Consider the following 23,556-nt stretch of genomic DNA (forward strand, 5'->3'; position numbering starts at 1 on the left):
ACTTTCCCTGTCTTTTCCTTTTCTAAGACTTTCTATCTTGAAAACGAAATAAAATACTATCAAATTAGTCAATTTATCCCTGTAAAAATCACTGATAATAATGTCATATATCAACCTATAATTTAGATTTTACTATAGATTAAAAAAATGGACGTTACTCAGCACGAAAGAGTGCATTGATTTAATACACTAGCACTATGCTTTGAATGGTTAATGAGTATGTGGAATTTATAGTTAAAAATCAAGAGATCTAAGAAATGGGATTTAGGATGATAGATCATAAGGTCTCACAAGCCGTCTCCTTGTACAACCAACAAAGAGAAGAGGCGTGCTCAAAAAGGAACGAAATTGTGAGCGTCATGGCTGAGGCCATCTTCTGCTTCTGTCAACATCAGCCATTGAATCCGCTTACAAAATACCATTCTCTCTGTGTTTCCTCCATTGATATTTCCGATTCAAAATCATAGAAACCTCCAGCTATATACTCGTGACTCATGCTCACACACCAACACCTCCCTCTTATATATCCTTAAGAGCGCAGAGAGTCATCTACATAAACTCGACCATGTTACTATAAACCTCTCCCTCTCTTATTTTTTCGTGGAAGACATAATCTTTGCCTCTATCGGAGCAAAAGAGAGAGGGTGCAAGCCTGTGATCTTGTGAACGTAAAAGCTCGACAAGGAAGGAAGGAAGAGAGCCTAGTTAGCACTTTTGGCACTATAGACGACTTTTCATATTTCGGTATGGATGTTCATTTCTTCCTATCTTGCTTTGCATATTTTTTACTTGATTAATTCTATAAGGTTGATTTGATCATCAAGAAGATAAACTCTATTTTTCTTTTCTTTTTTAAATTGAGTTTTAGAACCAACATGGAGAAGGATTTATTTTCTTAAATGCATGTAACGGATATATATGAGGATTTTTTTTCTTAATATCATCCAGGAAAAAATTGATATTTTTTTTTCAAATTAAACAAATGTTTCGACAACGAACTCGTGCTTTTATAAATAGTTATGGATTTATCATTGCACATATATATTCTGTGCCATTCAGGCAGGGAATTGCTAATAAAAGAGTTGGCTTAAATTTTGAAACTGACAGGCAATATGGCACTTTGTTCTCAAGGAGGCTTGCTTTTGTTTGCAATGCTAATACTGGCATTTGATGTATCCGGCACCCTAGCTTCGCCGGAAATTGCAATTCAGATCAAATCTGCCACTTTTCTTTCACCTGAGTTTGTGCTGGGACCAGGATCAGTGGAGGATAGATACTATAGCAATATTGACTTCCCCAGAGGTCATGTTGGTATCAAGAGTTTCAAAGCTGAAGTGATTGATAATATCGGGAACCCTATACCCCTTCACGAAACTTATCTTCACCATTGGGTTGTCGCGAAATACTATCAACGTCAGGGTATGGCTGAGAACAATGATAAGCATAAGTTTCAGCTGTCAGATTATTTATTTGCAGGAAACAGTGGAATATGCCAAGGGAATGTTCTGGGACAGTATTTTGGACTTGGATCCGAAACACGAAAAACAGATACTTATGTTCCCAATCCTTATGCAATAGAAATTGGCAACCCAGATGAAGTTCCTGAAGGGTATGAGGAGAAATGGTTGCTTAATGTTCATGCAATTGATACACGTGGCGCCGTAGATAGGTTGGGATGCACTGAATGCAGGTGTGATCTGTATAACATCACAGTGGATCAACATGGTCAACCTTTGAGGCCAGGCTACATAGGAGGTCTGAGATGTTGCTATGACCAAACTCAGTGTAAGGTACAACAAGGTTATGGGGGTGCCAGAAGGAGTCTATACTTGCGATATACGGTGGAATGGGTGGATTGGGATTGCAGCATTATTCCTGTTAAAATCTTTATATTTGATGTCACCGATACTGGGAAAAGGCTTAATGGCTCAACAGGAGTAGGTCCAGAGAATGGTTGCCAGGTATAAACTTTCGCTTGTCTTATGATATTGAACGTTTCCAATAGTGTGCTTTGCGTCAGTATTCACCAAGTGAACTGCACTAACATCATGGATGCTAGTAGTTAAGAAGTTATTATTAATATCGAAAACACATCTCCAACAGTGCCATATACTTTTGTTACATTCTGAATCACTAAAAGATACCTTCTGCAGGTTGAGTATAATGTTGAGTCTTGCAGCAGCGCCATTAATGCAGCTTCTGATGGATGCATTGATGCCAAAAGGACAAGCCTGACAATGCCAATCAGTGGTTATGTCATCTACGGTGTTGCTCATCAGCATACTGGGGGAGCTGGTTCAACTCTGTATGGGGAGGTAATCTTCAATCTCAGTTTTAGATGCATTAATAAGTCCAGAATCATAAAAATATGACAGCCCAAAATTGTTGTCCATGTTTTTTTCCACTCAAGCTTACTTGGACTGCTTTCAGTCTACCACCACATATCTCCTTTCATCATTAATTATGCTGCAGAATGTTCATTCAATCAAGTGTAAGAGGGAGTGGATAATATGACATCTGATTCTAATCTTAAGCAGCTTTGTTCACTTCAGGATGGACGTGTTATATGTACTTCAGAACCAATTTATGGAACTGGAAAGGATGTAGGAGACGAGGCAGGTTACATAGTAGGAATGTCCACCTGTTATCCTGAACCAGGCTCTATCCAGATAACAGCTGGGGAGAATCTACTTCTTGAATCTAACTACAACAGTACTCAAAAGCACACAGGAGTCATGGGGCTTTTCTACATTCTGGTAGCAGACAGAACACCAAATCCCACAAATTTCTTGCATTCTCCAATTCATGTAAGTTGTCATTCAATTTTTAATGGTTTCTGCTAATCTTATACAAAACGTAGATGAATGCATCTTCTACATTTATATGCGAATTGGTTAGACTGTAAATGTTTCTTGGTTCTTGCAGATACATAAAAACATCAAAGTATCCACACCTGCTGTAGCAATAGTAGCTCTGTTTGGACTGGCAATGGCCATTGCTGTCGGCCTACTTTCTCGGATGAAGAAGGGAAGGGAAGAAGGCTACCAACCAATTATGGCATAGAGTTGTAATCCTTTTTCCATGATCTATGTAATGGCATTAGCATCTCGATATATGCATAATACATGTCTTAGCTTGCTTTATACACGGATGAAAACATTTCAACTGTATGAAGCATTATTTTGAGCTTGTAATTTCTTTAGGGGATCCTTATAGATTCAACCATAAATAATTTGTCTGAGTTGTTGGAAATTAGTCATATTGCCGTGACTCAATTCCAAGCACCATTGTTAGACATTCAGATAGTAGGGTTGCTTTCTGTGATACCACTGCATATGTAAATGAACTAAAGTTGGATTGAGCTGCTGGGGCAAGCACTACGAAGAAGAAGAATTTCTACAAGATCCGTTTAGTAATTACACTTGGCTAAAAATGTGAAATTACTTACTAACCTCTAAACCCGTACTTGCCCACCAAGAACAAAATCAACCTTTCACTATGGCATCGCCGGGGACATGCTATGTCACCGATGCAACACCCCACAAAATTGTCACTGGCTTATACCCCACTCTTGAATTTGTAATGCAACTAAAATATATCAATCTATCTATATATATTACTAAATTAATTATTATTTCTTTTTCTCGTCCATAAATTTTGTTAATTTTATTTTTCTATTCAATATTATTAGCCTTATCTAGCTAGTTTTTCTATTTAAATGAAATAATTTTTCTATTCGGGATTAATAGATTTTTCTAATTTTTATTATATAAAATGAATTGTAATAATCTTTTGATAAATAAAAATTAAATAGAATTAAACATTTTAAATGTTTTTCTATAAATATATTCTTGGTATTTGAAAGTTTTGAATTACTATTTTCTCTCTACTATATTAATATATGGATGAAACTCCATTGTAGAGTTTTTAACATGAAAATAACATGTATTTTTTTAATATATTTTCTTGAATTTTATACAAGATATTTTTTTTATAAAATGAATTATAAGAAAATTAAACTTTAATTTACCTAAAGCTTATTCTTTAAAAAAAAATTAAACGGATAAAACTAATAAAAAGTGATCAAAATTATTTTTTATTAACTATTTAAAATCAATAAAGATCAATAATTATAAGACAGAGGAGTAGATAACAAAAGATCTATGTAGAATTTATCATTTTTTTTCTTTTATTATTATTTTTTTGTGTCAAAATTACTTCATTTTATAAAGTTATCGAGGCAATTTCAAAATAATTTTGGAGTAAAACCAAAAACAAATAGGGAATGCCATAGTGGACGTCATGGCTGAGGCCATCCTTATGAACATGGCTCAGGACTGTCCAGAAACTACTACAATAAATACCGATGATTCAAAGTCTGGAGGACACCCACACACGTGGCACATTCCCGTACACCAACATCTCTCTCTCTCTCTTTATCAGCCAAGTTCAGATTCTTACACGTTTTACTTGAACAAACGACTGTCTGTCAGGCTGACCTTCTTTGTATTATTGACTCTTTCTTGGGAAGAATACATATAAAATCTTTGCCACTTACCCAGCAGAAAAGAGCCGATAAAGAATATTGTCTTACTGGTGTGTAAATTCAAAAGGCAGGGGACTGATTAAAATTCGAACTTTTGGCCAAGTGACTTCTGGTATCTGGGTATATGCTCTTTTCTTTCCTTTTTTTCTGCTCAATGATGTATAAATATATCCCTTTGTTAGTATTTGTTCCATTTTAGTCATGATTTTTTTTCCTTTCTAAATTTAGCAGAAAATATGTTAGGATATTTTGATTTCTTTTTGTACAAGACATTTCATTGATGAGTATGATTTGGATTTCAACAGTTTAAAGTGAGATAGCTGGATATTGACAATAGCTTCGTTTTCTTTTTCTCATTTGTCTCATACTGTGTTACGAGTAAAGTTTAACCTTCATATGGAAACGTGTGAATATGATACTGTGCCCATTTTAGACCTTTTTTCTTTTCTGAAATTTGTTGTTCAAATATATCCCGTTAAAATTTTAACCTCAATTTTGGGTATTTGGGCTTCAAAGAAACAAACATGTATAATTATAGTGGAGTCGATTAATAGTGATCTTCACGTAAGCCTGTTTCCTATACCCACTAACATTACAATGAAGAATCACAAATTAAGGCTTTTCTAAAAAAACAAAATTGTGGGCAAATCAAATTAAAGCATAATAATCATAGCATAAATTGAATGTTCTTTTACTGTGTAATCTCTGCCTTAACTGTTATCATGCTGGTTCTTGAGGGTTTCTCTCCACAGTTCTATCTGTGCATATTTCTGACAGTGCATGTGATTGGTGATTTGATCAAAGATTTTGAACAAACATCTTTGTTGTGAATTGATAAGGAAGGTTTCAATCATGGTGTCCGTCTTCTTGGTTTGCGGACGATTGGAACACTTTTATAATCAATCCTTTGTTTATGTGCATGGAGGATTAAAATTGTTCTTGTCCAAAATAATTGGATTTTCAGCACAACATTTCCCCGGTGCCAAATTTTTTCCCCCAGTCAAATCAACTTGTATAAAGCACTAATTTTCCATCTCCGTCTTGAATTTGGCACGAGATGGATAAAAAATTGTCTAGCCGCATAGATATGATTCCAATCATGTACCAAATAAGCATTTGAGAAGACAAGGTTAAAAAAATTTGAAACTTTCCTCATCATGTGTTGCAGTTCGCTATTAATTTCAATTTTAACGTCTCCATGTACTTGTTCTTACCGTCTTAGTTTGCTGGTTTCAATTCAATTATACTGTGCTCGGTTTTGTGAAAGATTTATAGCTTAACCTGAGATATTGAAACTGACAGGCAATATGGTACATTCTTTTCGAGCCTGCTTGCTTTTGTTTGCAATACTAATACTGGCATCTAATCTATCTTATACACGAGCTTCTATGAAAGGTGGTAATAAGATCAAATCTGCCACTTTCCTATCACCAAAATTTGTGTTGGGACCAGGATCTGTGGAGAATAGATTCTATCGCAATGTTGACTTCCCAAAAGGTCATATTGGAATCAAGAGTTTCAATGCTGAAGTGATTGATGATACTGGGAATCCTGTCCCTCTTCACGAAACTTATCTTCACCACTGGCTTGTTTCGAGATACTATCAACGGCTAGATGCGGTTGAGACTAACCATGAGCAGAAGTTTAAGGAATCAGATCGCATTTCTGCACGTAATAGTGGAATATGCCAGAAAGGTATTCTTAATCAGTATTTTGGCCTGGGATCTGAAACACGAAAAACAGCTACGCGCATTCCTGATCCCTATGCAATAGAAATTGGCAATCCAGCTGAAATTCCTGTTGGGTATGAGGAGAGATGGTTGCTTAATGTCCATGCAATCGATACACGGGGTGCTGAAGATAGGTTGGGATGCACTGAATGCAGGTGTGATCTATACAACATCACAGTTAGTGAATGGGGACGCCCTTTGAGGCCAGACTATAAAGGAGGCTTACTTTGTTGCTATGATCATACACAATGCAAGGTCAAACAAGGTTTCCAGGGTACCAGGAGGAGTCTTTACCTGCGATACACTGTGGAATGGGTTGAATGGGATAGTGACATTATTCCTGTTAAAATCTTTATATTTGATGTCACTGATACTGGGAAAAGGCTAAATGGTTCAACAGGATTCGGTCCAGAGAATGGTTGCCAGGTAAGGACTTCTGTACTTGGTGTTTTGACATTACATGAAAATTGAATCAGGCATTTACGTTTTGTTCTGTTATTCTTGCTTCCTATTATTTAAGAATACCGGTACTATGCTATAAGGAGACACCTTGGCAACCATGACAATGGTTAGACACAAGGTTCTATATCAATCATCCTTTCTTCTTGTTTGAGAAAAGCATTACAGTGGGAAATACACTTGATAATAAGCTGAATTCTCTTTAAACGCACAGCAGAGCATGGTGAACTGACAGAATATCTGCTACTCTTGGAAATCCTCCAGTACGGTACAGTATAGTTGCAATAGTGCTGTGTCACATCTGAATTCACTAAATTAATTTCACTGGAGTGAAGTTCCTGATACATGTAAGTAGATGCATATTTATTGATATATAAAAACTCAATGTACACTCTGAAAGCGAAACCCCAGTCATAAGCACATATACCAGCATGCAAAACTGGCCTCCCCTTTTGAGAGTATATATTTTTGCATACTCGGAGCAGCCTTAGTGTGAGGTATGGGGATCTTGGATTCTGTGTCACACTCTATCATTATATACACACATTTTTGTGATGATGCTGCTGCATTTGTTATGCCTTTTAATAAAAAGTTGTATTTGCTGAATCTATGGTTAGATTACTTTGACCGAATTGGTACTGAACACATGAAATGAACATTCCTGAGCACGCGTTTCGTAAGTTTCAGAAAACAAAAAGGAGGTTTCAACGGAAACTTTTTTTTTTCCCAGTAGAACTGCTCACTTCTGTTTAATTGAGAATCACTAATAATGTTTTTGCTACAGGTTGAATATGAAATCAAGTCTTGCAGCTCCACTGATACTGCTGTTAATGGGTGTGTTGATGTCAAAAGGACAAACTTTACCATGCCAACTACTGGCTATCTCATCTATGGTGTTGCCCACCAGCATACTGGAGGAATTGGTTCGACTCTGTATGGGAAGGTGACTTCCACCTTTAAACTTCAATTTTGTAGTGACGTCCTCTCATCTCATCTTGATATGGCTGGATCTTCTTTTTTTCACTTGCTATTGTCAGAATCCTTTTTAATTATTTTTCACTTTACATTGCGTGAATCAGCCTAGAACCGTTGTGACCCTCCCTTCTCTAACTTCTAGTAGTACATTTTACAAAGTGAGGTCGTTTGAAGACTGACCAGGCCGACCACTTATATTGCTGAGTAGACAGTGCAGCAGTGACTCTGATATCCTCTGGCTCTGTCTTTCCCAATTCATAGGTTGTAGACTTATTTGAATGACTGTTAATCAGTATATGATGATCCATAAAACTCTAAAGGGGTACAGTTACTCGCGTTTCACTTTATTTGCCTATTGAGCCTTTTAAAGAGCTTGGAACTTAATGTCTTTCCCAAGAAGGTTCCTTTATGCCCCTGTGTACTAAAAAGGATCACTTCCAAGGTCTGCGATAATAAGTTGTCAACCCAACATATATCTTGGTCCTGGCCTACCATCAGCTTCACCTTCCAGTCTCCATTTAAGTTGTGTTGCTGTCCAAAATTGTTGTTTAGAGTTTCATTTTTTTGGACTGCTTTCTGTATTGCCCCCTCACGCACCTCTCTCAATGTCATTGATTATGTAATACTGTGCTCAAGCGTTAAATGTTTAAGATGAAGGTTAGTTAAGATTTTATTCTGATCAGGATGGACGTGTTATATGTACTTCACTACCAACATATGGAGAAGGAAAAGAAGCGGGAAATGAGGCAGGTTACATTGTAGGAATGTCCACATGTTATCCTGAACCAGGCTCTATCCAGATAACAGCTGGGGAGAAGCTAGTTCTGGAATCCAACTACAGCAGAGATCAAAACCACACAGGAGTTATGGGGCTTTTCTACATATTGGTTGCAGACCGAACACCAAACCCCACGAGTTTGCTACACGCTCCCATTCATGTAAGTCTTTTTAAAAAATTTAAATGGTGACCATTTAAACTTACATGAATGCAAACGAATGTTGTGTGTGTTTTACATGTATGTGCATAGAGTCACATGCATTGCTGTTCAAATCTCCCTTGGAGGAATCCTTACAAGCAATGTTTTAGATATTAAGAAGAAAATTATGCTGGAATTAGATAGTGTTTTTCTAGCCAAGTAGAATCAGGTAGAAACATTTTTATAGCAGAAGATAAATGACATTTTATGGCGAAAGAGAATTCTGGTAATTAGGATAGGAACATGGAGAAGAATTCGCAAAACGATGTTGATAACATTTTGGATTGTTGACAACTGAAAACCATTGATTTTCTTGGTTCTTACAGATGCATGTAAACATGAAAGGATCCACATATGCGGTTGCAATTATAGCTTTGTTCGGAATGGCAATAGCTGTTGCTGTCACTGTACATTCTCGGCTAAAGAAGGGGAGAGAAGAAGGCTACCAGCCAATGCTGGCATAGAGTTGAATTCGTGTTTGCATGATCCATGTACTGTATCTCCTTGTCTGATCTTGCTTATAAATCAAACCGTGAACTAAGTATAGCACTGTTTAAATATTTTCGTAAGTTATATTTGCACGATCATTTATAAAAATCAAAATTATTTATTCTTGAAAATCAAAATTAACTTTTAAAATAAAATAAATGAAAATATATCAAATAAAAATAATAGTTCAAGTAAAATATTTGTATTTACATCTATTATTTACTTTTTTCTTTTACTAGAAAGATCGAAGGTAAACACTTTTTTTTTCTTAATTAAGAAAAAATGCATGATTCATAACTCCCAGCAGTTTTTTCTTGAAGAAATGAACTTCAAATCCTCCATATGACATAGACAATTGATATGACTAGCTGAATACTGTATCCCACATCACCAATAGTGGATGGTGTGATTCAATGACATGACAGGACTTCTGACACGCTACCCGGCCCCTACCTTCTCTTTCCCAAGTGCATATCAGAAGAGAAAAAAAGGTGTTCAAAATCATTAAGATTCTACTTTTGCCTGCAGTGGCAGAAACTTTTGAATTCGTGTATGTTGATTGAAGTCTTACATTTATTGATTGAAACAAGACAAGGAAAAACGTGTTTTTCCACCCTGTTTATGCTGGCAAACTGGTTGACAAGAAAAATCGTATTCTTTCCCCTTCTTTTGTTAGTAATTTTTATTACTGGCTTTTGGCATATCATATATACAAGCTTTTCTAGAAAATGTAAATAAGATGAAAAAAAAACTCAGATCAATCTCCTCTTTGAAAGGGGTATCAGATAATTTATTGACAAGTTCACTTGTGTATTATTTAAAGAGTTTTGGGATGGAATTCCTGTCCATGTGAATAGGAATCTTGATAAAAAAATGATTTGTTAATTAGAATCAGATTAAAATAGTTAAAGGTTGTAATCTCGGGAGGTTAAATATGTGTGCACTTGGTGTTTTCATCCTTTGATGTGTAAGAATAGTTAATTAGAATCTTGTTTAACTAATTAGTTTGAGTTCTTATGAGATTATAATAATCTCTCTATAAAAACTATAAGGGTCACTGTATTTAAAATTTTCAAATTTTAAAGTGTTGAATCGAAAGATTAAATATTTATATACTTAGTGTTTTCAACCATTGATATCAAAGCAAAGATTAATTAAAAAGTTCAAGGAAGGTCAGGAAAACTAGGCGTGGAAGCAATCTACGTAGCAGCAGCAACAGCTCATTCGCACAGAATGCAACAACAGCAGCAGGTTGTAGCAGACCTCTCCAGCAGCCACCAGGCATCTCCCAATGCAAGCAGCAGCAATCCTCCCAGCAGCAGCTCACTTTCACTCAAGTTGTTAATTCTATTCTATATATTATGGCTCGAATGGCGGTATACTTCATATCATTTTTTAGACAAATTTCATTTTATTTAGAATCTCAAATCATTCTACATTTGTCGTTCAAATTCCGACCAGATTTCTCGTCGTTCAAATTCCGACCGAGATGTTCCGAGTACATTATATTCCATAAAACTATTGAAATGTGGTTGCTCGCAAGCACCAGAAGCTACTACTGTAATGCATTATACTTTTTAAGAACTTTTTTCTTCGGCTCTCTCTCTCTCGATCCAGATTCTTTCTGACTCTGTATGACTGTTATAGCATTTAATATAATATAGAAGAATAAAATAGAAAAGTCTGGGGCATATGGGCATGGATTATAGATAGAAGATAACAAGAAACAAATAACCCTTAATAGGAATCTTTTATTTAAACACTGAATAATGGTTTCAACTCTTCTAGAAAGCAAAAGCAACACCCCCAAGCTGCTACGAACAAAAATAGTGACTCATGGGGGGTGTCTTTTCGTTTTTTCCAAAACCAAATTAATAAAATACATTGCTAGTATTAAATAATCAGTGCTTAATTGGCAATCAATGAAATTTGTGCTTGCTGTATGTTTTTTCCTGCAAAATTAGTAGTTCTCCCATGCAGTAGCAGCACCTAACAGTCTTCACAGCAGTAGTCTAGCAGCAGCTCGATTCGTAGCATGGTTTAATCGCAGCAGCAATTTTAACCAAAAAATAAATAAATCATGGCTTTGACGGTCAATTATGATCAACTGTGTTGATGATTATAGTCGGAAAATTTGGGTTTAGTTTTTGCAAGAAAAATCAAAAGTTTTTGAAGCCTTCAAGAGGTATAAATTAAGAGAACTTGTTGAGAATAAAGCTAACCAACCAATAAAAGTTATTTGAATGAATTGTGGTGGAGAGTATAATTTTCATGAATTTGCAAATTTTTGTGTGACTTTTAGAATCAAGAGGAAACTTGCCACAACTTATATATACACCTAAAAAAAATAGAGTTTGCAAAAGAAAGAATCATACTATTATGAATTTGGTTCAAAATCTTTTAACAAGGAATAGCCTCCTGCAGAATTTTTAGCATGAAATAGTAAATTGGAGTGTTCGTATTTTTAATAAAAATCTCACACTTTTCATTCAAGATAAGACACTAAAAGAACTTTGGAGTGGACGAAGACTGACAGTAAATCATCAATCTAAGAATTTTTTAGTGCATTATCTATGCCCATATCTCGGATCAATAGAGAAAAAAGTTTGATGAAAAGGAAGAAAAATATATTTTCCTTCCTATGAGTTGATTATTCAAAAGCTTATAAAATATATAATACTAGTACCAAGAAAATTAGTATTAGTCGTGACATTATTTTTAGGAAGCTGAATTTTAGACATGAAGTAATGATGGTATTAAAAAAAATATTCTAGTGAATTTAGATGGTGAGAGTGATGAAATAATAGAAAAGCTTGTGTAGAAAACACCACAACCAATACATGATCAAAGCGCACCTAATAATTAAAGATCATGTGTTAGAAAAAGGTCTACATTAAGAAAAGAAAATGATAAAAAGCTATGATGAAATTGATGTTATTGAAAAAAATAATTCTTCAGAGTTGATGAAGCTTTCAAAATGATAAAAGATTATCGGTGTAAAATAGCTATATAAAACAAAATTAAAGGAGAATGATTAAGTTGGAAAATATAAAAAATGCTTGGTAGCTAAATGTTACCAACAAGAGTACAATGTCAATTATAAAAAAGTTTTCATATGATTGCAAGACATGATATAATTAAATTGATTATTGTTTTGGTAGCTTAAAATTTATGGCTTATCTTAGATGCAAAATCAATATTTTTACATGAAGACCCGGGTTAAAGTAGGAATTATTTGATATTAAATATTAAAGTACTATTATCCTTAATAAATAAAAAAAATTTGTGTTAGACTAGTTAATTAAAATTCTTATTAGATTATGGAATCTCCTATAAATATAGGACACGATATATTTAAAATTTTAAAAAAGTGTTGATAAGAACTTAGGAAATTAAATACTTGCACGCCTTTTCAAACAATTCAACCAGCACTAGGAAGCCTTGCCCACTCTATCAAAGTCATTTCTCTATAAATTCAAGAAATCTTTACCAAGATGAATCAAAGAAAGAAAACGTGCAGTAGTAGACGTCATGGCTTTAGGCAGTAGCCTGTATCCAATTGGTTCAACTCTAAACAGTTTTTCATTGCCTCTGGTTTATTGAATATTGAACTCTTCATTACGAATGGATAGCCTAATTCAATAAGATAACAGCACTTTCCCTCTGCTTACTTTGTTCAAATGAACAAATCTGAGTTCTGAACAGAAGAGAAACCGAGTTGTTCAAAATGATACGTTTGCTTGAGAAGTGGCAGAAACTATTGAATTCATCGGGTATGTTCCTGTTTTTCAAGTTCTAATTGAGGTGATCGGTGGAAGTCTTACTTTTACTGTTTGTTTTTCAAGGTGGTTGTGTGTTTATGTGTTTTGCCTCTGTGTTTGTACTTGAAGGTAATTCAGTGAGGGAAGCCTCTTTTGACTGCTGGTTCCATATCCATTTTTACAGACCTGAAGGCATTAAACAGACTTATGCCAGTTTTATTATAACCAGTCTTTTATTAAACTTGAGTTGCTCAGATTTGTTAGATTTAATTTGTTTTTTTGGCTTATATTTTTTAGACTTAAAAAAAAATCTGGAATAAGGTGGGTCTGACAATTATGTCAGACCCAAAAACATGAGTTTGGTACTCAACTGAACCCAATATAAATTAGGTCTGGCAATGTACCAGATTCAATATACTTGGATTCACTTGACAACTGAACCCAAGATGACATGATACCAGACCCAAAACATTTGATATCAATAATCAGCTAAACCCAATGTAACTTGGATCTAGTGATATGCCGGACCCAATAAATTTGGGTTCAGCCGTCAACTGAACCTAAGAAAACATGGACCTGACGAGATGTCAGACCCAATATACTTGAATTCAGTTGTTAGCTAAACCCAAGAAAATATATCAAATCCTAGACAATCATCTAAATTAAAAGTGTTATGGGTTGGATAAAACATCATACTTTTTTATCTAGATTTAATTACATATCAGGTCTTGAGTATTCAGGACATCCAGTAAGGGGTTCAGAACCTTTTCTGCATATGTTTTAGAGCATTAACTATCCAATAAACAAATATCTTTATTCTTGAAATTTAAGATTTTTTTAAATTATTTATTGTCTTTTCCATAAAGTTACTGATTTTTTTTATCAGAAAATCTTGAAGTCTTCCTGTTTTGGAACTATATTTGTATATATTTAAGTTTTTAGCATTAATTTGGTGCTTGCAAGGGCTAAGAAGAAGAAATTTATTTACTTGAACATTTTAATTAACCATTATCCATAACTAAATAACATGTTACTTAAAGATTCTGAGATTTGGGACATCATCTATTACGTTGCATGGCCCTAAAATTTGTGAAACAGAAGACTTTTCGTTGTTTAATTTTGTTATCCATGGCTGCTGTTGACTAGAATAAAAATCTTGAACAAACATCTTCTGGATGACAAAGGAGGGGTTATAATTTATTATTTTATGCTAATTGATCATAATCCAAAACCCTTCTTAATTAAATTACTCTTTCTTCAATCACAAGTATGGTGGTCAGTAAAAACTGATGAAAAAGAAAGTATATTCAAGAACATGGATTTATTCCTTGTGCAATATTATGTGGTTTTAAACTGAGACATTGAAATTGACTGACAGGCAACATGGTACTTCTGTTAGTACTTTTAATGCTGGTTTTTGACGTATCATATACACAAGCTTTCCAGGAAAATGGAAACAAGATCAAATCTAGAACTTACCTGTCACCCGAGTTTATGTTGGGGCCAGGATCTGTTGAGAGCAAAACATACGATGATATTGACTTCCCAAGAGGTCATATTGCTCTCAAGAGTTTTAATGCGGAGGTAGTTGATCAGGATGGGAATCCTGTACCTCTTTATGAAACGTACATTCACCACTGGCTTGTGGGAAAGTACTATGAGAATCGCCCATCACAGCGTAATTTTTCACGAAACAGTGGATTATGCCAGGGTCAAATTCTTGGACAGTATTTTGGCCTTGGATCTGAAACACGAAAAACAGCTACACATATTCCAGATCCTTTTGGAATAGAAATTGGCAATCCTGCCGAAATTCCTGAAGGGTATCAGGAGAAGTGGTATCTTGGTATCCATGCAATTGAAACACGGGGTGCGGAAGATAGGCTGGGGTGCATTGAATGCTGGTGTGATCTATATAATGTCACAAACGATGAATATGGAAACCCCATAAGGCCAGACTATAAGGGAGGTTTATTTTGTTGCTATGGTCAGACACAGTGCAAAGTCAGGCAGGGTTTTCAGGGGGGCAAGAGGAGCCTCTACCTGCGATATACGGTGAAATGGATTGAGTGGGATAGTTCCACCATTCCTGTTGAAATTTTTGTGCTAGATGCTACTGATACTGGAAAAAGGTTCCTTGGATCAACAGGAATCAGTCCAGAGGATGGTTGCCAGGTAAATGCATTCTTTCTTGTCTCATATTATTAAGCACCAATATGTTTGCACTGTAATGGGGGGAATGTCGTAGTTGGCACTTTTCTCTTCTTTCAAAATGTAGGAGAAAACAAAATAGACTTGTTGATGAGTCGAAATATCTCCTTAAATACTTGCTGCACTGATAGAATTTTCTACCGGTCACACAACTCAATAGGTAGGTTCTATTGAATTCGTTTCCACCGAGCAAATTGCGTTGTAGAAAATTCATAAGAAATGCCTTGGCAGTTGATGCTTGATGATAAATCGTTGTGGTAGACACATCTATTATTAGACTGCAGCAACAGATTAAACAGTGAAGTGGACCTGCAGGAGCCACAAGTTCTGGAATCAAGTTAATGAGGAAACAATTAAGGCTTCTCTTTTCCAAGGATGCCATTTATATTTCACTGCACTGCGAATCACTAGAATATTTTTGGTGCAGGTTGAGTATGAAGTTGAGTCTTGCACCTCTACCGATGCAGCTGGTAATGGGTGCATTGACATCAAAAGAAACAGCGTCACCATGCCAACAGGTGGTTATGTCGTCTATGCTGTTGCCCACCAGCATGCTGGTGGGATCGGTTCAACTCTGTATGGACAGGTGATTTTCAACCTATTTATGATAACATGTTCTCGTTTTTTGGATATTTTTTACCCTCTTTCACATCTGGTAGGCAACTGAAAATTCTGTAGAACTGTTATTGAAGTAACTATCAATCTTATTGTCTCTTAACGACGTTCTCTGCCGAATGTTTGTCACCGCAACTTTCATGAGCACAATCCTCTTTTCTCATAGCAGCATAAGGGCACCTTCTTCAATTTGTCTTCTGTCTGATTTCGTTGTTCCAGAGACAGTTTGGAATGTTTTCTGATTATTACTGCAATATCTACTACTCACTTCATGTCATCGATCGCTGATCAAGTTGAATAACATCCGGCTCAAATGATCTTTTTATATGATGAATTCAGGATGGGAACGTAATATGCGCTTCAATACCAATTTATGGAAATGGAAATGAAGCAGGAAACGAGGATGGTTACATTGTAGGAATGTCCACCTGTTATCCTGAACCAGGTTCTGTCAAGATAACAGCTGGGGAGAATCTAACTCTGGAATCTAACTATGACAGCACTAATAAGCACACAGGAGTCATGGGGTTTTTCTACATTTACATAGCAGAACAAGCACCAAATGTGACTTTCTCACATGCTCCTGTTCAGGTAAGTTATTGTTCAATCTTCAGCTAGGGGTTTCGTTTTTCAGTATAAAGGAGTCAGGTAATTAAGACAGTATTAGTTGTATTAACCAACTCGGGGCAGGATTTCTCGTGAACAAAAATGCTTTTAATTGTTAAAAACATGTAAACTCAAATTTTTTTTCTTGAATCCTGCAGATGCATGAAAGCATTAAAGTAAAAACTTGTGCTTGGTCAATAGTGGTTTTCATTGGACTGGCTGTGACTGCTGCTGTTTCTGTGCATTCCTGGCTGAAGAAAAGGAGAGAAGGTGGCTACAAACTAGTTCCTGAATAAAGTTGTAAATTGTGGTATGTTTCCATGAGTTGTGTTCTGCATCCGTAGATCCTACGCTGTTATCATATGTGGACATGAACCAAGCTGGATTTATGTTTGTCCTTGTTATATGTAGGTTAGGATGTGCATGAGTTTTGGATTGAAATCCAAAAATCCTATCTTGATAAACAAAATTTATTATGAAAAATTGTTGTAACTAAGAGCAATGGTATTTGATAAACACAAATATTTTACTCTATCAAAGGAGAGCTAGATTTTACTCATAAATTTTCAAAATAAAAGAGACATGAAACCCAAAGTCAACTACTCTATCAAAGTCATTTCTCTATAAACTCAAGAAATCTTTATCGAGATGACTCAGTCAAAAGAGCAAACAAATAAAAATATTCTAAAGAAAGAAAGCATGCAGCATTGGACGCCATGGCTTAGGCAGTATGATATGCAGAAGAACGTGGGATCATGCCACAGATCAAGCTGCAGGAACTTGTAGTGGCTCCACTACTGCAGGGTGGGCAGCAACGTGGATTAGTTAGTTAATGGTTAGAAGTGGAATAGTGGTGTAACTCTTTCCTATTTGTTTGTTAATTCTATTATGAACTGTATGGCTATAAATGCCAAGGTTATTTTTAGTTGAAGGATGCTTAGAATTAAGTACTCCAATCACAGACTTCTTCTCTGTTACATTTCTTCTTCCTTAAATTAGTTCTATCACAGTAGCCTGAATCCAAATGGTCCAACTCTGAACAGTATTTCATTGCCATGGTTCACTGGATGTTGACTTCCTCGTTACTATTGGATGGCCTAAGTCAATGACATCACAGCACTCTTCCATACCCTTCCCTCTCTTTACTCTGTTCAAATGAACTCATCTGAATTCTGAACAGAAGAGAGACCAAGTTGTTCAGAATCATCAAAATGATACTTCTGCTTGAGAAGTCGCAGAGACCATTGAATTCATCGGGTATATGTTCCTGTTCTTCAAGTTCTAATGATTGATGGAAGTCTTACTTAAGGAGGTTAATGTTTTTTTTGTTTGGTTAAAAACTTTACCATTTTTTTCTTTACTTCATCTGCGCCTCTGCGGTCTGCCTCTCTTCTTCTTCTGCGGTCTCTCATCAATCATCTCAGTTTTGGCATCAACCAGGTTAGTTTTTAACAAACTATTGTGAGCCCCCTGCGTATTCTATTTATATTTCCACCAATCGCCCCTCTTCCTTTTCCGAATACTCTCCCCCACCAATTCAACTCCATCTTCAGTTTCTAAATTATTCTATGTTTCAGTCTTTGCTACCCATGTTACGTGATTTTAAAATCACAGCCATTTCGGGAGGCACAAAGTTTACCCACAATGATTTAGGCTTGGAATGCTAAAACTAAGGATATTTTAACATGTAGTGTATCTACAAGACTGCTTGCTTATTTCTCTGGTTTATATAATCTTGTGAGCCCACATTCAATGCTAACAAAACCCCTCCCTAGTCCCTACCTATTTTAACAACTTTGGTCATTCTATCCCTTTCTCCAACTCAAGTCTAGAGATAATTTTATTTTATTGTATTTTTAAATTATTTAAATTATATATAATTTTTTATTTAAACTGTGTATTTTAATGTATTTGAAATTTTTTATTATTTATTTTATTTTTATTTTTATTGTGTTATATTGTTAATTACTACTTAACTAGAATTTTTAATATATAATTAATTAAAATATTTTATTTATAATTTTATAATTCAAGTATACAATCCAAGTTTATATTATATATTTCGTTTCATGTTAAAAAATATTTTTAACAATCTTAATGATAATTAATTTTTTTGAAAAATAATTTGACAAAAAAAAACAAAAAAATATAGGCGCAAGAGCATGGCCATGTGCATATGTTTATTCTAGTAGCCAAGTAGGTCCTTTTCTACTAGGTCCATAACTGGTTATTTGGGTTTTTGATATTTTTTTATCTTTTGAGTTTTTTTTATTTTTAAATATGAAAATTTTATTTTCTTATGATTTTTTGGCTCTTTCTATTTATTTTTTTTTAATTTTATTTTTTAATATAGGATTTTTATTTAATTATATCCTTTAGTGTTAGGTTGATAATAAATTATTTTTTTATTTTTCATTATATAATAAAAGTTTTTTTGTTTTTTTTAATTTCATTCTTTAATATCATATCAGGTATTTTTATTTCTTTATATTTTTTATTATTTTTATGATTATTTTTTCTTATTTCATCTTTTAATATAAAAATTTTATTGAATTTTATCATTATTGTGTTGGTTTTGTTTTTTTAATCTACGAGGTAAATAAGATCATGTCAAGATTAAATTTAAAACTTAGAATATAAGATTCTGAAATACCTTGACAAGTTCACTTGTGTATTATTTGAACACGAATATTTTACTCTATCAAAGGAGAGATTTTACTCATAAATTTTCAAAATAAAAGAGACATGAAACCCTAAGTCAACTACTCTATCAAAGTCATTTCCCTATAAACTCAAGAAATCTTTATCGAGATGACTCAGTCAAAAGAGCAAACAAATAAAAATAGTTTAAAGAAAAGAAAGCATGTGGCACTAGACGTCATGGCTTAGGCAGTAGCCTGAATCCAATTGGTTCAACTCTAAACAGTAATTCATTGCCATGGTTTACTGCATGTGAATTCCTCATTACTAATGGATGGCCTGAGTCAATGACATCGCAGCACTCTTCCAAAGCTTTCCCTCTCTTTACTCTGTTCAAATGAACTCATCTGAAGTCTGAACAGAAGAGAGACCAAGTTGTTCAGAATCATCAAAATGATAAATCTGCCTGAGAAGTGGCAGAGACTATGGAATTCATCGGGTATGTTCCTGTTTTTCAAGTTCTAATGATTGATGGAAGTCTTACTTAAGGTGGTTGTGTTTGTGTGTCTTGCCTCTCTGTTTGTGCTTGAAGTAAGCCTCTCTTGACTGCTGGTTCCGTATCCATTTTTATAAACTAGAGTCGCTTAGATTTGTTATATTTTACTGCAATATTTGTATCGGTTTGGATCGTGTTGCTTGGCCCTAAAATTAGTGAAACTGGAGACTTTTTGCTGTTTAATTTTGTTATCCATGGCTGCTGCTGACTAGAATAAAAATCTTGAACAAGCATCTCCAGGATGACAAAGGAGGGGTTATGATTGATTATTTTTTTGCTAATTCATTATAATCCAAGATCCTTCTTCGTTAAATATCGATTTTCTTATAAAAAAGAAGAAGAAGAAGAAGAAGAAGTAGAAGAAGAAGGGGCGGGCGACCATATAAATAGTAAATCAGGTTAATATTATTTTTGTTTGGTTAAAAACTTTAAGTTGTAGCTCGATAGTTACTGCGTAGGAGTCATGTTGAGGTTAAGGATTTGATTCTCCGTGGAAGCAAAATTACTTGCAGATTATGATAGGTAATCTTTTTCAGGGGAAAAAAAAACGGGTTGGCAAAAAAATATGGGCCACGTGCGTAGGTTTTTTCTTATAGGTTCATGACTGGTCATTTGGGTTTTTTTGTTTTTTTAATTTTATTTTTTGAGTTTTTATTTTATTTTTTGATATGAAGTTTTTATTTTCTTAGGATTTTCTTAGCTTTTTTTTTTCAATTTCATTCTTTAGTATAGAATTTTTATTTAATTATACCCTTTAGTGTAGGGTTGATGATAAATTATTTTTTATTTTTCATCATATATAATAAAAGTTTTTTTTCTTTTTTTCTTTTTTTTTTTTTTTAATTCCATCATTTAATATCAGTTTTTTAATTCCTTGGCATTTTTTAACATTTTTTATGATTTTTTATTTTTTTTTCAATTTCATCTTTTAATATAAATTTTTTTATTGAATTTTAACATTTTGTATTGTGTTGATTTTTTTTCTATGAATCTATCCAATAAATAAATTCATGTCAAGATTAAATTTAAAACTCATACTAAATAATTAGTCGGATGAGGATTTTTAAAAGTTAGAATAGAGATATGGTGTTTCATAAAAGGCTAAAAAGTTTTCTACAGTTTTAAGTATTATTTTTATACATTCAATCGCGGTTAATAAACTAGGAGTACTCTATTCCTTGTGCAAGATTATGTGGTTTTAAACTGAGACAATGAAATTGACTGACAGGCAACATGGTACTTCTGTTAGTACTTTCAATACTGGCTTTTGACGTATCTTGTACACAAGCTTTTCTGGAAAATGGAAACAAGATCAAATCTAGAACTTTCCTGTCACCTGAGTTCATGTTGGGGCCAGGATCAGTTGAGAGCAAAACATACGATGATATTGACTTCCCAAGAGGTCATATCGCTCTCAAGAGTTTTAATGCGGAGGTAGTTGATCAGGCTGGGAATCCTGTACCTCTTTATGAAACTTACATTCACCACTGGCTTGTGGGAAAGTACTATGAGCATCTCCCATCAGGCCGTAATTTTTCACGAAATAGTGGATTGTGCCAGGGTCAAATTCTTGGACAGTATTTTGGCCTTGGATCTGAAACACGAAAAACAGTTACACATATTCCAGATCCTTTTGGAATAGAAATTGGCAATCCTGCCGAAATTCCTGAAGGGTATCAGGAGAAGTGGTATCTTGGTGTCCATGCAATTGAAACACGGGGTGTGGAAGATAGGCTGGGGTGCATTGAATGCTGGTGTGATCTATATAACGTCACAAACGATGAAGATGGAAACCCCATTAGGCCAGACTATAAGGGAGGTTTATTTTGTTGCTATGGTCAGACACAGTGCAAAGTCAGACAGGGTTTTCAGGGGGGCAAGAGGAGCCTCTACCTGCGATATACGGTGAAATGGATTGATTGGGATAGTTCCACCATTCCTGTTGAAATCTTTGTGTTAGATGTTACTGATACTGGAAAAAGGCTCCTTGGATCAACAGGAATCAGTCCAGAGAATGGTTGCCAGGTAAATGCATTCTTTCTTGCCTCTTATCATCGAAGTACCAAGATGTTTGCACTGTAAGGGGGGGAAATGTCGTATTTGCCACCTCTTCTTTCAAAATGTAGGAGAAAACAAAATAGACTTGTTGATGAGTTGAGATCTCTCCTTAGATACATGCTGCACTGACAGAATTTTCTACAGATCACACAACTGACTAGGTAGGTTCTATTGAGTTAGTTTCCACCGAACAAATTGCATTGTAGAAAACTCATAAGAAATGCAGTGGCAGCTGATGCTTGATGATAAATCACAGCGGTAGATACATCTATGGTTAGATTAATTTAATACCTGCAGTAACAGCTTAAACAGTGAAGTAGACCTGCAGGAATCACAAGTTCTGGAATCAATTTAAATGAGGAAACAAATGGGGCTTCTCTTTTCCAAGGATGTCACTGTACTGCAAATAACTAGAATATCTTTGGTGCAGGTTGAGTATGCAGTTGAGTCTTGCACTGCTACCGATGCAGCTGGTAATGGGTGCATTGACATCAAAAGAAATAGCCTCACCATGCCAACTGGTGGTTATGTCATCTATGCCGTTGCCCACCAGCATGCTGGTGGGATAGGTTCAACTCTGTATGGACAGGTGATTTTCAACCTATTTATGATTACATGTTCTCGTTTTTTCTGCATCTTGTTTACCCTCTTTCATATCTGGTAGGCCATTGAAAGTTCCTTAGAAATGCTATTGAAGTAAACTATCATCTTATTATCTTTTAATGACGTTCTGAAAATTACAGCTTTCTGCCAAATGTTTGTCCCTGCAACTTCCATAAGCATAATCCTTTCCCATAGCAGCATAAGGGAACCTTCTTCAATTTCTCTGTTATGTCTGATTTCATTGTTCCAGAGGCTAGTTTGGAATGTTATCTGTTTATTACTGCAACATCTATTACTAACTTCATGTCATCGATGATCAAGTTGAATAACATGTGAACTTTTTATATGATGAATTCAGGATGGGAACGTATTATGCACTTCAATACCAATTTATGGAAATGGAAATGAAGCAGGAAACGAGGATGGTTACATTGTAGGAATGTCCTCCTGTTATCCTGAACCAGGTTCTGTCAAGATAACAGCTGGGGAGAATCTAACTCTGGAATCTAACTACAACAGCACTAATAAGCACACAGGAGTCATGGGGCTCTTCTACATTTACATAGCAGAACAAGCACCAAATGTGACTTTCTCACAAGCTCCTGTTCAGGTAAGTTTTTGTTCAATCTTCAGCTAGTGATTTCTTTTTCAGTATAAAGGAGTCGGGTAACTAAGACAGGATTATCCGATTTGGAGCAGGAATTCTCGAGAGAAAAAAATGCTTTTAATGTTAAGAACATGTAACCTCTAATTTTTTTCTTGAATCCTGCAGATGCATGAAAGCATTAAAGTAACAACTTACGCTTGGTCAATTGTGGTTTTCATTGGACTGGCTGTGACTATTGCTGTTGCTGTTGCTGTGCATTCCTGGCTGAAGAAAAGGAGAGAAGGTGGCTACAAACCAGTTCCTAAATAAGGCTGTAAATTGTGTTATGTTTCCATGAGCTGTGTGCTGCATCTCTACAGCCAGCGCTGTTATCATCATACCATATTATACGAATATATGCTTGCTTTAAGCATAAGCATTCTAGACTTTCCCTTGCTAAAACTTTTATGGCCTGTAAATGTCATTTTAGAATGAGTTGATGCCGCAATGCCATAGCCTTCATGCAGAGTGGCTTGATTTATACATTTCTACTTTGCAACAGTACAAGTTCAACTCTTGAACAGTAACCGCTATGGAATTTGGTGGGCTTTACTTAGGTTCAGAGACCAACATATTGACTTTTGACTGTATTTTTATTTATTTTTTTTGCCCGACTCTGAAAGGCTACAATCCATGCCCTAACATTCACCATTACAATATACTTGAAGAAAAAAATTTCGAAGG

The 23,556-nt window shown here is 35.0% G+C and overlaps 3 protein-coding genes across 6 annotated transcripts; all 3 read left to right on the top strand.

The window, feature by feature from the left end:
• Positions 1-342: 342 nt before the first annotated feature.
• LOC18105872 (uncharacterized) lies at positions 343-3,402 on the top strand. The gene is made up of 5 exons (XM_006374519.3): positions 343-744; positions 1,108-1,961; positions 2,154-2,315; positions 2,553-2,807; positions 2,926-3,402. Exons 2-5 carry the CDS (start codon positions 1,113-1,115, stop codon positions 3,061-3,063), a joined length of 1,404 nt encoding a protein of 467 aa, XP_006374581.3. The 5' UTR covers positions 343-744; positions 1,108-1,112; the 3' UTR covers positions 3,064-3,402.
• A 1,002-nt stretch (positions 3,403-4,404) lies between these two features.
• Positions 4,405-9,313, top strand: LOC7457588 (uncharacterized). The gene is made up of 5 exons (XM_002321728.4): positions 4,405-4,666; positions 5,849-6,702; positions 7,520-7,678; positions 8,394-8,648; positions 9,014-9,313. The coding sequence occupies exons 2-5, from the start codon at positions 5,854-5,856 to the stop codon at positions 9,149-9,151; spliced, it is 1,401 nt and encodes a 466-aa protein (XP_002321764.4). The 5' UTR covers positions 4,405-4,666; positions 5,849-5,853; the 3' UTR covers positions 9,152-9,313.
• A 3,333-nt stretch (positions 9,314-12,646) lies between these two features.
• Positions 12,647-23,428, top strand: LOC18105874 (uncharacterized). Of its 4 annotated transcripts, none has more exons than XM_006374520.3 (5): positions 12,647-12,949; positions 14,316-15,112; positions 15,576-15,734; positions 16,103-16,354; positions 16,528-16,908. In XM_006374520.3, the coding sequence occupies exons 1-5, from the start codon at positions 12,904-12,906 to the stop codon at positions 16,663-16,665; spliced, it is 1,392 nt and encodes a 463-aa protein (XP_006374582.3). In that variant the 5' UTR covers positions 12,647-12,903; the 3' UTR covers positions 16,666-16,908. The 4 variants fall into 4 exon arrangements, with proteins under 4 accessions (XP_006374582.3, XP_052303643.1, XP_024442789.1 ...); XM_052447683.1 differs by lacking the exons at positions 14,316-15,112; positions 15,576-15,734; positions 16,103-16,354; positions 16,528-16,908 and adding exons at positions 20,794-21,590; positions 22,054-22,212; positions 22,585-22,836; positions 22,999-23,428 and having other exon boundaries at positions 12,692-12,949; XM_024587021.2 differs by lacking the exons at positions 12,647-12,949; positions 14,316-15,112; positions 15,576-15,734; positions 16,103-16,354; positions 16,528-16,908 and adding exons at positions 17,460-17,626; positions 20,794-21,590; positions 22,054-22,212; positions 22,585-22,836; positions 22,999-23,428.
• Positions 23,429-23,556: the final 128 nt, after the last annotated feature.

The sequence above is a fragment of the Populus trichocarpa genome, chromosome 15, assembly GCF_000002775.5.
Source record: "Populus trichocarpa isolate Nisqually-1 chromosome 15, P.trichocarpa_v4.1, whole genome shotgun sequence".
In the NCBI taxonomy this organism is placed as follows: domain Eukaryota; kingdom Viridiplantae; phylum Streptophyta; class Magnoliopsida; order Malpighiales; family Salicaceae; genus Populus; species Populus trichocarpa.

Coding starts and splice junctions, on each gene's coding strand:
- LOC7457588 (XM_002321728.4), top strand. CDS start 5,854: ATGGTACATTCTTTTCGAGCCTGCTTGCTTTTGTTTGCAATACTAATA. Junction 6,703..7,519: donor GTCCAGAGAATGGTTGCCAG/GTAAGGACTTCT, acceptor TTTTTGCTACAG/GTTGAATATGAAATCAAGTC. Junction 8,649..9,013: donor TGCTACACGCTCCCATTCAT/GTAAGTCTTTTT, acceptor TGGTTCTTACAG/ATGCATGTAAACATGAAAGG.
- LOC18105874 (XM_052447683.1), top strand. CDS start 12,904: ATGATACGTTTGCTTGAGAAGTGGCAGAAACTATTGAATTCATCGG. Junction 21,591..22,053: donor GTCCAGAGAATGGTTGCCAG/GTAAATGCATTC, acceptor TCTTTGGTGCAG/GTTGAGTATGCAGTTGAGTC. Junction 22,837..22,998: donor TCTCACAAGCTCCTGTTCAG/GTAAGTTTTTGT, acceptor TGAATCCTGCAG/ATGCATGAAAGCATTAAAGT.
- LOC18105872 (XM_006374519.3), top strand. CDS start 1,113: ATGGCACTTTGTTCTCAAGGAGGCTTGCTTTTGTTTGCAATGCTAATA. Junction 1,962..2,153: donor GTCCAGAGAATGGTTGCCAG/GTATAAACTTTC, acceptor TACCTTCTGCAG/GTTGAGTATAATGTTGAGTC. Junction 2,316..2,552: donor GTTCAACTCTGTATGGGGAG/GTAATCTTCAAT, acceptor TGTTCACTTCAG/GATGGACGTGTTATATGTAC.